This window comes from Vigna umbellata, chromosome 5 (assembly GCF_029865625.1).
Source record: "Vigna umbellata cultivar VRB3 chromosome 5, Vumbellata_1.0, whole genome shotgun sequence".
NCBI classification, from domain to species: Eukaryota; Viridiplantae; Streptophyta; class Magnoliopsida; order Fabales; family Fabaceae; genus Vigna; species Vigna umbellata.
Window position 1 is genome coordinate 36,077,879 of NC_142169.1, and position 14,279 is coordinate 36,092,157.

Genomic DNA, 14,279 nt, shown 5'->3' on the forward strand with positions numbered 1-14,279 from the left:
AAGTGGTCCATCACCGTTCACTTTCACTGTATAAAAATATACTATTCAACAATGGACAAACCTCAACTTGTTATTTGGCCAATGGGGAATCATTAATTACTGGATAATGTGGCAAAATCATTCATTTTCCAATGATTTAGACTACTTAATTAACCAATTATTGATATGATCATAAAATGTAAATCAGGTTGTAATTACGTGCATTGTTTCATTATGTTATTGATTATTATTCACTAAATTTATTGAAGGGATGGGGATTATTTGCAAATTATAAGGTTGTATTTAAAAATAATATATTTAAAAGTGTGTGCTATTTATTGTTAGAAAACATTTTATAACAAACTATATTACGTGAAATTTGATGATAATAAAAATAATATAATAAACTGCAATGATTAAACTTTTATGTTACAAAAAGTTATTGAAAGTATGAATTAACTGAATTTTACATCTCATAGTTTGTGTAATATATGTATACACACAAAGAAAAAAATTATCAGATGCATTATTAATATAAAGCAAGCGGTTCACGTCATAGCAATGTCTCTAACTCTTGTGTTTCATTAATGCATAATATGTAATTTCTAGGGAGTAATAGCTAACACGAATTTTAATATCATAAAGTAAAATACAAAATATTAATATAATTAAGATAAGATTGATATTGTTCTTGGTTTTATCAATTATTTACAAATGATTTATTGAGATTCTTACATATAGTTATTGTTAAGAAAACAAAATGAAACATATTTTCATTAAGTAAATATGCCGATCTCACAATATAATCTCCTAGAATTTTAGTAGAAAATTCGAAAGAAAGAGCAGTAGAAGTTATCGACATGAAAAGTGTGAATTCAGGTTACTATTCAAACTTTTTAAAATATTAATATTACAATGCATGTTATGGTCTTGTATTTACGTGAATATATGTAATACTACTACTATTATTATTTTCCATAAAAAACCCAAATGATAGTAAAAAACTCAAATGATAGTAAAAAACAAGTAAATAGGTTTTATATTCTCACAAAAATAGAAATAATGGAGAAGAAGATGATTTTAGGCAATTCTTCTTACATTTCCATATCTTCATCTTGCATTCCTTGAATATGAAAATTTTTATTTCATCTTTTGAAGATTGTGTTATTTGAAAGTTATTTTTGATTTTCTGATTATTAATTTGAAAGTCATTATTTTCTAAAAAGCTTTCTAATTGTACAATTTAAAAATTAAAGTAGACTTCCAAAAGTATAAAAAAATAAAAAGAAAAAATAGTTTTTTAATTACACGTAATTTTTGTTTTCAAATTATATAACTTTAAAATAATTTTAAAAAAATAACTTTTGTATTGTATAATTCAGAAATATTTTTTAATTTTGAATTTCATATTCTGAAAGTCATTTTTATCTGAGATTATATAATTTGAAAGTTATTTTAACTTTTTATTACATAATGCAAAAGTATTTTTTAAATTTGAGGTTAAACAAAAAAAAAGGCAAAACTAAATTCACAAGAATGCAGGAAAAAAGGTACAGAGGTGCAAGTATATTTTTTAATGTCAATTTACAGTTGGAGTATGGGCCATTCATCCTGATTGGTTTGGGCCTATTATTACCGAGTGTAACGGGCTCACTATTTTCCGTGATCCAAATATTATGCTCCTATTTTTGTACTGGGTATTTCTCTCTGTACCTCCAATTACTTCTCCCTGAACCTCCAATTTTTTTTCATAATTTCACTACTATTCTTAAATTTTTCTTTTAACCTTTTGTCTTTCCTAATAATGTGACCTTGCACCCCCCCTTTTTTCTTTGTTGAAATTCGTCTAAATTCTAAAAGAATTTTGAAATTCATTAAAAATTTTAAAATTTGTTAAAGACTTTGATATTTCGAAATTCGTTACAGATGTAAAAATTTCAAAATCTGTTGAATAAATGATAATTTTATTTCTAGTGTTCAAAAGTAAAAAAGAAAAAAGAAAATGTAATATTAATATTTATCCAAAAGTTAAAAAAAGACACATAAATGCAAATAGGATATCCATAATAATTATAGATGGTTATATATATCTCCATTTGCATTTGCCGCGTTGGGTTGAGGATTGAGATCTGTATCGCCAGAATCCATGGTAAACTCTCTAATCAGATCTCTTTCATTTTCAATTTGCAATGTGTTGCTGATAATGCTTTTTCTGTTTTTTCTTGCTCCCACATTGATTAATTACGCATTCATCGTGTTTTTTCTTCTCATCTGGTTGTTACTTGTTAGCGTTTTCAATCGAGTTGTAGTTTATTCTTGCCATCTGATTCTCTGTTCGTAAGGTCATAATGGTTCTTCCCTTCCCTTGCGCTTCACATTTGATAGATCTGATTTCGGAATGTTGATGTCCGGTGCTTGCATTTTATTGTTAATTGTTAAATATTCTGCAATCTCATGCTAAAATGTTTTATTCTGTTGTAGATTTGTGTTGAATGCATCGTCTCAGTTAGGTTAATTTTTTGACACTAGATAATGGAGGTACCAAGCAGGAGAAAACCAGTGATGTACTGTGTTTGCCTTTTCTTCGTTGTCAATTTTTTTCTTGAAATTAGCGATGCATTTTATCTTCCGGGAAGCTACATGCACACTTACTCGACTGGAGATCACATATATGCGAAGGTTAATTCATTGACCTCTATTGAGACTGAGCTTCCCTATAGCTACTACAGTCTCCCTTACTGCAAGCCGCTTGGTGGCATAAAGAAAAGTGCTGAGAATCTTGGAGAGCTCCTCAGGGGAGATCAGATCGATAACTCTCCCTACCTTTTCAGCATGAATGTTAATCATTCAATATACCTCTGCACCACGCCCCCCTTGAGCGAGGTTGAGGTAAAGTTACTGAAACAAAGGACTCGTGATCTGTATCAAGTAAATATGATCCTTGACAACCTGCCTGTTATGAGGTTTGCCAATCAAAATGGGATTAAGATCCAGTGGACGGGGTTCCCTGTTGGGTACACGGCACCGGATGGTAGTGCAGATTACATCATCAATCATCTCAAATTCAAAGTCTTGGTTCATGAATATGAAGGGAATGGTGTTGAAATCATTGGGACTGGGGAGGAAGGTATGGGTGTTATTTCTGAAGCTGACAAGAAGAAGGTATCTGGATTTGAAATTGTTGGCTTCCAGGTTATCCCTTGTAGTATTAAGAGGGATCCTGAAGTCATGACGAAACTCCATATGTATGACATTATCTCTACTTCAGATTGCCCATCTGAGCTAGACAAGTACCAACCAATTAAAGAGCAAGAGAGGATAGCATTTACATATGAAGTTGACTTTGTGAAAAGTGATATAAGATGGCCATCGCGTTGGGATGCTTATTTAAAGATGGAGGGTTCCCGGGTGCATTGGTTCTCTATCCTAAATTCACTCATGGTGATTTTTTTCCTAGCTGGTATTGTCTTTGTCATTTTTTTGAGAACTGTGAGAAGGGACTTGACACGGTATGAGGAGTTGGACAAAGAGGCACAAGCACAGATGAATGAAGAGCTTTCTGGATGGAAGCTTGTTGTGGGTGATGTTTTTAGAGAGCCTGAATGTTCAAAGCTTCTCTGTGTGATGGTTGGGGATGGGGTTCAGATTCTCGGAATGGCTGCCGTGACAATTGTTTTTGCAGCCCTGGGTTTCATGTCACCAGCTTCCAGGGGAATGCTGCTAACAGGGATGATAATTTTATATCTTTTCTTGGGAATTGCTGCTGGATATGTCAGTGTACGTCTGTGGAGGACCCTTAAGGCAACTTCAGAAGGGTGGAGATCAATTTCCTGGTTATCTGCTTGCTTCTTCCCCGGGATTGCTTTTATTATTCTCACGGCACTGAATTTTCTTCTCTGGGGCAGCAAAAGTACTGGTGCTATTCCCATTTCTTTGTATTTTGAGTTGTTCTTCCTCTGGTTCTGCATTTCAGTGCCACTTACTCTCATAGGAGGATTTATGGGCACAAAAGCCCAGCAAATTGACTATCCTGTGCGAACTAACCAGATTCCAAGGGAGATTCCTGCACGTAAATATCCATCATGGCTTCTTGTTCTTGGTGCAGGAACTCTTCCATTCGGAACCCTTTTCATTGAGCTTTTCTTTATCCTTTCCAGTATCTGGCTTGGGAGGTTCTATTATGTATTTGGTTTCCTCTTGGTTGTTCTTCTACTGCTTGTTATTGTTTGTGCTGAAGTGTCGGTGGTCCTCACATATATGCATCTTTGTGTGGAAGATTGGCGGTGGTGGTGGAAGTCGTTTTTCGCTTCAGGCTCTGTTGCTCTCTATGTCTTCTTGTACTCCATTAACTACTTGGTTTTTGACCTGCAGAGTTTGAGTGGACCTGTCTCGGCTATGCTTTATCTTGGCTATTCACTGCTCATGGCAATTGCAATCATGTTGTCAACTGGAACCATTGGCTTCCTTATGTCATTTTACTTTGTGCACTACTTGTTCTCATCAGTAAAGATAGATTGAAGTTTGCTACGCTATCTCTCACCAACCAAGCAAATGGCATGCTGGAAGAGGGATTTTTCTTAATTGGTAGTTCGAGTTGTTTGATTTCAATGTTGCGAAAGTGACTTTCTCATCAACCATAGTTTTCGTTAGTTATCTTTACATATTTAGCTTAGTATTATAAATTACATCAAGGTTTCTATTAGATTCTTCAAGATTTCTTCTGCTTGATGTTGAGGACATACATACCATTTCCTAGTGGATGTGGAAAATATCAAATAAGTTATAAATGCATTGAAAATTACATGCGAAATTTTAAATAATTGATATTTTGGTTTTATAAACAAATTGGACAGAATTGGATGTATGCCTCCTTTCACATTCCGTTAAAGACTAAACCAGTTCAATGGATCCTATAGAAATAAATTGAGCCTTATTTTAATGTCGGCTTCTTTATCTTTTATATTGTGAGAGAAAACATGCGAAAATCTAAATCCAATTTCAGTAGATAGTTAATGAAGAGATCGCCATTTTCGTCCATCTGACTCTTGTTGCGTAGGAAAGTTGACTTAAAATTAAATTAAAACAGATAATAAGTATTTAAAAAAATTAGAAACAAAAAATAAAAAAAATCATAAATATATTAATGGATTTTCAGATCCGTTTAACATATTTTAATGTAATTTAATATATGTTAATATTTTAAATCATATTTTATTAAACTAAAATCAGTAAAAAGCATTTTCGTCGTGTAAGAAGAAATAGGTGAAGGTGCAGAGAGAAACAGCCTTTTGTACTTAACAAATGGACTATCTATTTGATGGACCGAAAATGGTATTAGGATTTAGAGTGTTTCATCCTACACCTCTAACATCTCATCCTGCACCTCCAAAGATTCCATTTTTAACCTTCTGACATATGCACCTCCAACTTTTCAAAAAATTTTATTTTTTAATAAATATATTTTTAACTTTTTCTCTCTCTTATTAAAGACACTTTAATAAATACATTTTATTTTTTTCTCTTTCTTATTAAAGTTCCTCTGTACCATTTTAATAATAATCTAATTTAATTTAAAATTTAAATATTATTTAATATAATTTTATATTTTAATAATTATTAAAATATGATTTATATCATAATAATAGTTATATTAAATATATAAAAATCAAATAACTAAAATAAAAGTAATAATGATAAAAATAAAAAATAAAATAATAATAAAAATAATATAAAATTTGCTTTAATATATTCAAATATATTAAATTATATTAAAATATATTAAAATATTACAATAAATTAAACAGTTATTAAATTTTGAATAAAAACAAAATTTTTAAAAACTTATTTATTGGATACCGTAAAATATGTTAATAGTTTTTTTTTAAAATTTACTAAATATTTAATTTAATTAAAAATAATAATATTATTTATCATATTTTTCTAATTTAATATTATTAAAATATTATTTATATTTTATAATAATTTTATTAAAAAAGTAAAATAAAATAACTAAAATAAAGTTAATAATAATGAAAATAAAAATAGTATTGAAAATCAATAAAAGATATTTAAATATATTATATTATATTAAAATGTTAATTTAATTAAATAATTATTAAAGTTTAAATAGAAAATAAATTTAAAATTTGTTAATCGGATATAGAAATCCGATAACGTATGAATCGGATATGGGTATCCGATTAAGAAGTTTTCAAAATTTTGTTTTTTATTTAATTTTAATAATTATTTAATTTAATTTAATAATTTAATATAATTTAACATATTTATTTAAATATGATTTTAAATATTATTATTATTATTATTTTTATTATTATTTTTAGTAATTTTAATAAAACTATTATAAAAATATATATTATATTTTAAATAAAAAACTATCCAATAAATAAGTTTTTAAAATTTTTTATTTAAAATTTAATACCTCTTTAATTTATTATAATATTTTAATATAATTTGATATATTTGAATATATTAAAGCAAATATTATATTATTGTTATTATTATTTTATTTTTTATTTTTATCATTATTACTTTTATTTTAGTTATTTGATTTTTATATATTTAATATAACTATTATTATGATATAAATCATATTTTAATAATTATTAAAATATAAAATTATATTAAATAATATTTAAATTTTAAATTAAATTAGATTATTATTAAAATGGTGCAGAGGAACTTTAATAAGAAAGAGAAAAATATAAAAATGTATTTATTAAAGTGTCTTTAATAAGAGAGAGAAGAAAATAAAAATATATTTATTAAAAAATAAAATTTTTTGAAAAGTTGGAGGTGCATATGTCAGAAGGTTAAAAATGGAATTTTTGGAGGTGCAGGATGAGATGTTGGAGGTCTAGGATGAAACACTCCAAATAATAAAAGAACTCCCTAAGAAGCTAAAAGCACTTATGCTACTAACAGAATTTTCTCACGTTTAGCAATTACCATTTATTTTATTTTAGACAAATAGGTTTCTTTTTTTATAGTTTCTGCCTTGCATTGTTAATTCTTATATCCAAACAAAGTAAAAAATAAACCCTTTTTCAATAGATTATCTAAATAAAATAATTTGAAGTTTAATTTCCAAACTAAACCTCTACATGAAGGAATTCTTAATGTGAAATGATCTCTCATTCTTTTATTTTTATTTTATAAAAAAAAAATAAAAAAATAAGATTGAAATTTAAGTTCCAAGAAACTGAATTTGGCGAATTTTCACCTGATTTTTTTAATTAAAAAAAAATGAAATTGATATCTGTTTTCCCACACGCACGCAGGGGAAGAAGAAGGATAAGATTAAAAAGCAAAGGCGAAAGGCACACGTAAAAGAAGGGAATCCATGATGAAGAAGAAGATGATGACGACGATAAGGAATAGAAAGAGAGAGATAGTAATGATGCTGCTACACTCTATTCGCACCAACCATTAACGTAACCAAACCTAAATCTCTCTCTTTCTTCCTTTCCCAAGGCAAAACCAAATCATTACTCACCGCAAAATATGCATCTTAGGTTTTCTCAAACCCAATTTATCATCATTCTAATTCAATCTTTCTTCCATTTCTTTTCCTTCAATTGCAAATCATATTTCCCCTTTTCTTCAACATTCATTCACTTTCCACCTTTCACTTTCTTCTATATTCATATATTCATGCACAATGCTTCATTTGCGGGTTATCTTCCATTTTTCAAAAATTCAATAACCCCATCATTTATAAGTGTGATTCTATCATTCCTTATGCTTGAATCCAGATTCATAATACATAAAGATATTATGTGAGACATAATCATGTAGTAACTTTGAAATGACAGGTATACACGATCAGACCACTCAAAACCCACATTCTTATTCCTCAAAATAATCCAAAAAATAAATGAACTTAAATTGAAGAAGAACAATTTATTTATTTATTAAAGAAGAAAGTGGAAAATTTATTTAAAAAGGAAAAGAAAAGCGTGAGTATACATAATTACTACTTATTGCGTGACACTTATGACCATTGAATGGAAAATGGAATGATGTGCAATGTCGCTTTGGAGGGTTACTTTCGTCAACTCATCATGCAGGGAGAGAAAGACCGTGAGGACAATCCTGCGGTGTGCGTGGAAGAAGGGCCCACCAAACACAACATCGTCCGTTGATCTCCAAAGTGAAATTATGGCGTTGCCGTGCTAAACACTAACCCATGGGACACGCTGCTCGTGAGTGACTGAGTCTTTTTCAGATAATTTTCTTTTTACAATAATTTTTAGCTTATTTTTGTGAAGTCATACTTTTAAAAAGATAATTAAACAAAAGAATGCTAAGATTTTGAAACAGAGAATAATTTCCCTACATTTTCGTGTAGTATGTTCTTTAAAATTATTTCAGAAGTTTGAGTTTACATTTAAATTGAGGGAAAGTGTGGAATGGAGGTTGAAAGATGCAAAAGAAATAAGCACTGCATCTAAATGGTGGATGACACATTCTTTATACATGTTTGATGTATTGTCCCATGTATAGAGAAACATGACAGAGGTTGTTGTAAATGATTCAGTCCTATGTCTTGAGAAACTGGTTAAGCTAAACAATAGTGTAACTTGCATTAATTTACAGATAAACATGTTAAAGTTAGAGTGTTTGAGGAGATTAAGAAAGGTTAATGAGGTGTTGGGTTTGTTGTTTGAATGATTGACCAAACTGGATAAAAGTTGGTCGTGAGATTATGGTCCTGAAAGCAAGTACTAGCCAAAAGGTGGGTCTGGGGCCTAACAAAAAATCCACACAAATTGTTCCCACAAGAAGAGAAGCGTTTGGTGCAATCCGTGCCTAACTTGGTTCCAAGCAAAAACTTCAATAACTTAACAAGATCACACCTTTATATATATATATATGCTTCAACCATCAACTTCATATTTTCTTTCTTTTATTTCTACCCTCAGTAACAAGAAATTTCAATTGTTGTTGTTGAAAGCAAAGATTAGATATAGATATAATAAAATTAATGTCACATGTGTAACACGAAGAAGATTAGACAAATACACACGCTTAATTTTAGAATTAGTTTTTAATTTATTAATCAGCATAATATTCGGTTAAAATTTGCTGATAATTTAGTTGAAACATGTTTGATTTGATAACTATTGATGATTTTGGTTGGAAAATCCATGAGCATTTTGTACGTTGTCTTGAATGTCTTAGGTTTATTTAGTGTTGTTTGGCAGTGTGACAGAGATGTGGTAGTAGTTGTTGTAAAAAAAAGAAAAGAAAAGAGAGAAGATGATGTAGAAGGCATAGTAATAATAAGGCAGCATAAGAAACAGAGTGGAAAAAAAAGGAGGATAAGAGAGAGAAAGAGAAGAGAAAGAGAAGAGAAGAAGGAGAAGAAGGAAGAAGAATCGGGCGAATCGTGTGAGGGGCATGGAAGGGGTGGCCATGCTGAAGCAGCTAATTGGTCAGCTTCAGCAGCTATTGGACTCTTCCCATTCCCATTCTCTCATTCTTCAACCTTCAAACCACACTCTCTTCTTTCAACAACAGCAACAACATCAACAACAACAAACCAGGTCCCCCTCTTTCTTTTTAGATCTATTTCTTCAATCTTTCCACAATTAGGTTTTAGGCCCTCTCTCTCCCCCCCTCTTTTTTTGGCCCAGCACCCTTTTTTTCTTCTTCATTTTTTATATAACTATTATATTTATGTTGATGTTATTGTTGTTGTTAGTCTTTGAAGTGAATTAACCGGCTTGGTAGGTAGGTAAGTTAGGTCCTTTCTGCTCTGTAATGTGAGTGTCGGAATTATTCATTCTACTCCATTTTTTTCTCATTCCCACGCCTTCTCCAACACAATCGCTTACCCTAAAAATGCACCAATTCCTATTCTCTTTAACTTTTCTTCCTTGATCGTTTTTTTCTGTGTGTTTGTGTTTTTTTTGTTCTTGTTGCTGCTTAGTTCTTCTCTCGAGCATTGGATTTTAGCTCCGGCCTTGTCTTTGTTCGCGCTTCTTCTGTGTTGCTTTCTTTTATTTTGTTTTATGAGTAAGTTTGATAGAATTTGATGTTCTTTGTAATTTCCCTTGTCTTCTTTTTTGTTGAAAATATAGTTTGTTCTTGGGGTAGTTTCTGGGTTTGGAACTGCATGAAAAAGAACAAAGGGGGAAAAGCTGCATTTGGATGTCGATTGATTGTTTTGATGGTTCTCTCTTGCACACACACTTATATGTAGTTAGTTCGAGAGATCTAGGAGACATGCATGGAGGATAATATGTATACACCCTACTTATCTCGCCATTCAATTTTCTGTGTGATTCAGCGACATTCTATGTATTATTCTAGGAATAAATAAACTTTTAGATAAGCTAAAGGCGAGATATTTTATGAATTAGCTCATGCGGAAGTTATTCTTAGTTCGTGGGAGAAACTTATTTCTCTCTCGCTTTTTTTTTTCCTTTTTTTTTTAGTATCTCAGCAAGGTCTTAATGTACTGCAAACTTGGCTCTGTTAGCAGTAGGCAATCCTTGCAAAGATCACAGTCAGATTACTTGATTGTTTGTTTTAACTATTGGATGTTTTATATTTGAACACCTATTGCTTCTGATGCCTTTCTTGGCAGTCATTATGGGATAAACATCAATTTTCTGGATTTTGTGTTTGTTTTTTTGTCATAGTATATCATCAAAGGAAAGGTTTTGTATTGCCAATTCTCACCTCTTCACATTCCTTATGTGGTCAAGTAGATATAATTGAATGGAATTTTCGGCTAACTTGTTGCGAAAGTTCGTCTGTTGGGTTCCGGTCCTTAGAAAAAGTAAGAAAAGGATTAAGAGAAAAAAGAAGAAGCAAAACTGTTGCTTAGATTTCCATTTAAAACATTTTTCTAATATATTTCCTTGAAATTTTCTGATGGACATATAGTGAGTGTTTGAAAAAACTATCAAATCCACGAAACTCTTCTGGTCACCTTGTGTTTTAATGCGCGGAACAGTTGTCCATATTGGGAAACAAACACAGTAGATGGACCAATTTAGTTCCAATTTTTTGGTATGACAAACTAAAGAATTTACCAACTTCTGACCTGAGGATCCGTACACTTGAAAAAGGGATGCTGTAATGAAGAGATTACAATTGTGAGGATGATTACCTGTATTTTACAACTTTTCTATCAGGTTTACTAAACTCTTTTTCAAATAGATCCTTGGAGGCATAGTGTTTAATAGATGGATTTTATATAACGAAAATTAATGTAGGATTCCACAGAACTGTCTGTTTACTCACCCAAAACCCTAGATACTAGAGTAAAGATATCTGCTGCATTACACTTATACACCACGTAATGATGAATTTGCATTTCTTTTACAGTTATGCCTTTGAAAATGTCGGTTTTGGCACCTAGGTAACTTCTGAGAATTATTTTTTTAACCAAGTTCAATGGCGTCACGTGATCCATGCAATGTAGCCAACCTCTTCTAATTGGATAAAACTATTGTTATTATTTAGGTCTTTGTTTGGATAAACTTTCCATCGAGCACTTTTAGGGAAATATAATAAAAAGCAAAATGAACGAATTTTCTTCCAAAAATATAAAATCAATTTATGTACTCAGCTCCTGGAGAAGTCATGATAAGAGAGAAGTTGTGAAAGTTGAAGTGCATAGGTTGATTTTAAATTTTGAGAGAAGTTTAAATCATTTTACTTTCGTATTTCTTTCTCCTCTAAATGTTTACGGAGAAGTTTGTTCAAGCAGTATCTAAGTGGAGTAGTATAGTGTATCGACTTTGATGGATTAAATTAATTATTGTTACCTAGATGGGAACTGATATTTCTTTGAAATGCTCTTCATCCTTTAACTATACCGTTTCATCGGTAGTTAAGTCTCATTCTGCTACCCGCTTATATAGCTTTTATAAGTGAGATTGTTATTCTGACAAATCACGAATTTCAAACATGTCTCCTTCTTCCCCTAATGCTATTTGTGTGTGCAATTGCATTTCAAATGTGACACTTAATGTCAGGAAACATATGATATATGAAATAGTTTGCATTTTTGACAGATGGACATCCTTTGACGTTGAAGATAGCTCTGTAGATGACTTTTGTGGCCTTGTAGTGACAGCAGGAAAGTCTGGCAGTTTCAGGATGTCAGAGCCTGTGAAGTCTCCACCTACTAAGAAGTCTCGTAGAGATAGAAGCAGGGGCAAATCATCTGGACGATCCTGTTCAACTGAAGTTATGGAACAAGAAATTTGGAAAGATTTTCCTGAAGATTTATTTGAGGCTGTGATAGCACGACTTCCCATTGCTACATTTTTCCGCTTCCGCTCTGTCTGCCGGAAGTGGAATTCCATGCTCAGTTCTCAAAGTTTTTCTCAGTATTGTACTCAAGTTACACAAGCAAATCCATGGTTTTACACCATTACCCATGAAAATGTGAATTCGGGAGCTATGTACGACCCTTCTTTGAAAAAATGGCACCACCCAACTATATCGACACCGCCCACAAAATTGATTGTTTTACCCGTGGCTTCTGCTGGTGGTTTAGTTTGCTTTCTTGACATTGGTCATCGTAACTTCTTTGTTTGCAACCCACTGACTCAATCCTTCAGGGAGTTGCCAGCTCGATCAGTTAAGGTCTGGTCTCGGGTTGCTGTAGGGATGACAATTAATGGAAACTCGGCTGGGTCAGGCTACAAGATCTTATGGGTTGGTTGTGATGGAGAATATGAAGTCTACGACTCGGTCAGAAATTCTTGGATTCGTCCTGGAAACATGCCTGCAGGTATGAAGCTGCCACTGTCGCTCAACTTTAGGTCTCAAGCTGTCTCTATTGATAGCATGCTTTACTTCATGCGATCAGACCCAGAAGGGATTGTTTCTTACGATATGGCAACTGGGGTTTGGAAACAATATATAATCCCAGCGCCATTGCATCTGACTGATCACACTCTGGCCGAGTGTGATGGCCAGATCATGCTTGTGGGTTTGCTCACAAAGAATGCAGCTACTTGTGTATGCATATGGGAGCTGCAGAAAATGACACTATTGTGGAAGGAGGTTGACAGAATGCCAAACATATGGTGCTTGGACTTTTATGGGAAGCACGTTAGAATGACTTGCCTGGGTAACAAAGGCTTGCTCATGTTGTCCCTGAGATCGAAACAAATGAATAGATTGGTTACTTACAACATAGCAAGGAAAGAATGGCTGAAGGTTCCTGGGTGTGTGGTGCCGCGTGGGAGAAAAAGACAGTGGATAGCTTGTGGTACTGCATTTCATCCATGCCTGACAGCTGTGGCATGATATCGTTTGTATCTCTTAACAGCAATGGCCTGTCATTGAAATTTGCTGGCCTTTTGGGGTGTTGTACGTAATCCTAATGTTCATTGCTGGTTTAACAGAGTAGTTGAAAAATAATATGGGTTTGTGATTCATGTCTTTTCATACTCTCAGGCATGTGAACACTACTTTGGATGTGTTGGGAATCTCTCATCCTGGGACACCTTGGTAAAAGGTGATATAGAACTTAAGTTTCTTTTTGCTTTCAATAAGTGTATGGTTTTAATTTTTGGTTCTTTTTGTTTGTGTGCTATGGGGAGGAGGACCCATGATCTCCGACCAGGTCTTCTGGATGAAAGTAAATATAGTTTTCATATTCACAGTATCCATGCAATTGCTAGCAAATTCGTTGCTAAATTCACAACTCTGCTAGGTTGTGAAAAACAGGTGAAACCAAATTCACACTCATCCAAAAGGATGACCTACTGTGATGAAACATGCTTCAAGGTTACATAATTATAGTGCTAAACTAGAATTTGGTCTAATGTCTAGAACAAACATGGAGCCTCCTTTGACATTGCGAAATGTTCTGATGTCGTATGGTTACTCGATGATGAAACCTTGTTTTTCGGAAAAGAAATCTTTTCATGTTTGCATAATTTTGAAAATTTTAGTTTAGAGTGACTTTTCAATCAGTAGTCATAGACACAAAGAACAGTTTTAAAAGCTATTTCTTGCTTATGTATGACAAATGAAGCCATTTCTGCTTAAATTGGATATGTGGATGCAAATTAGTATGTACAACAACGTTTAGTCTTTATTTTCATACCGTCAACACTTTTAATTTATCAGGATATTTAAAAGAAATTATATTAACATTTTTTTATTGAATATTTATATTATTATAAATATTATTTTTTTATTTAGGTTTTTACAAAAAATATTTAACTAATATCTAAAACAATAAAATACGTGGGTAGACATATACTCATTTTTCAATGATATACTTATTTTTCAATAAAATAAAA

The 14,279-nt window shown here is 31.9% G+C and overlaps 2 protein-coding genes across 3 annotated transcripts; both read left to right on the forward strand.

The window, feature by feature from the left end:
• Positions 1-2,027: 2,027 nt before the first annotated feature.
• On the forward strand, positions 2,028-4,799 carry LOC148198220 (transmembrane 9 superfamily member 12-like). Of its 2 annotated transcripts, none has more exons than XM_088091992.1 (2): positions 2,028-2,128; positions 2,461-4,799. In XM_088091992.1, the coding sequence occupies exon 2, from the start codon at positions 2,512-2,514 to the stop codon at positions 4,495-4,497; it is 1,986 nt and encodes a 661-aa protein (XP_087948118.1). In that variant the 5' UTR covers positions 2,028-2,128; positions 2,461-2,511; the 3' UTR covers positions 4,498-4,799. The 2 variants fall into 2 exon arrangements, with proteins under 2 accessions (XP_087948118.1, XP_087948117.1); XM_088091991.1 differs by having other exon boundaries at positions 2,059-2,128; positions 2,509-4,799.
• Positions 4,800-8,930: 4,131 nt separating this feature from the next.
• Positions 8,931-13,636, forward strand: LCR (Galactose oxidase/kelch repeat superfamily protein). Its single transcript, XM_047303447.2, has 2 exons — positions 8,931-9,545; positions 12,030-13,636. Exons 1-2 carry the CDS (start codon positions 9,400-9,402, stop codon positions 13,273-13,275), a joined length of 1,392 nt encoding a protein of 463 aa, XP_047159403.1. The 5' UTR covers positions 8,931-9,399; the 3' UTR covers positions 13,276-13,636.
• The last annotated feature ends 643 nt before the right edge of the window (positions 13,637-14,279 follow it).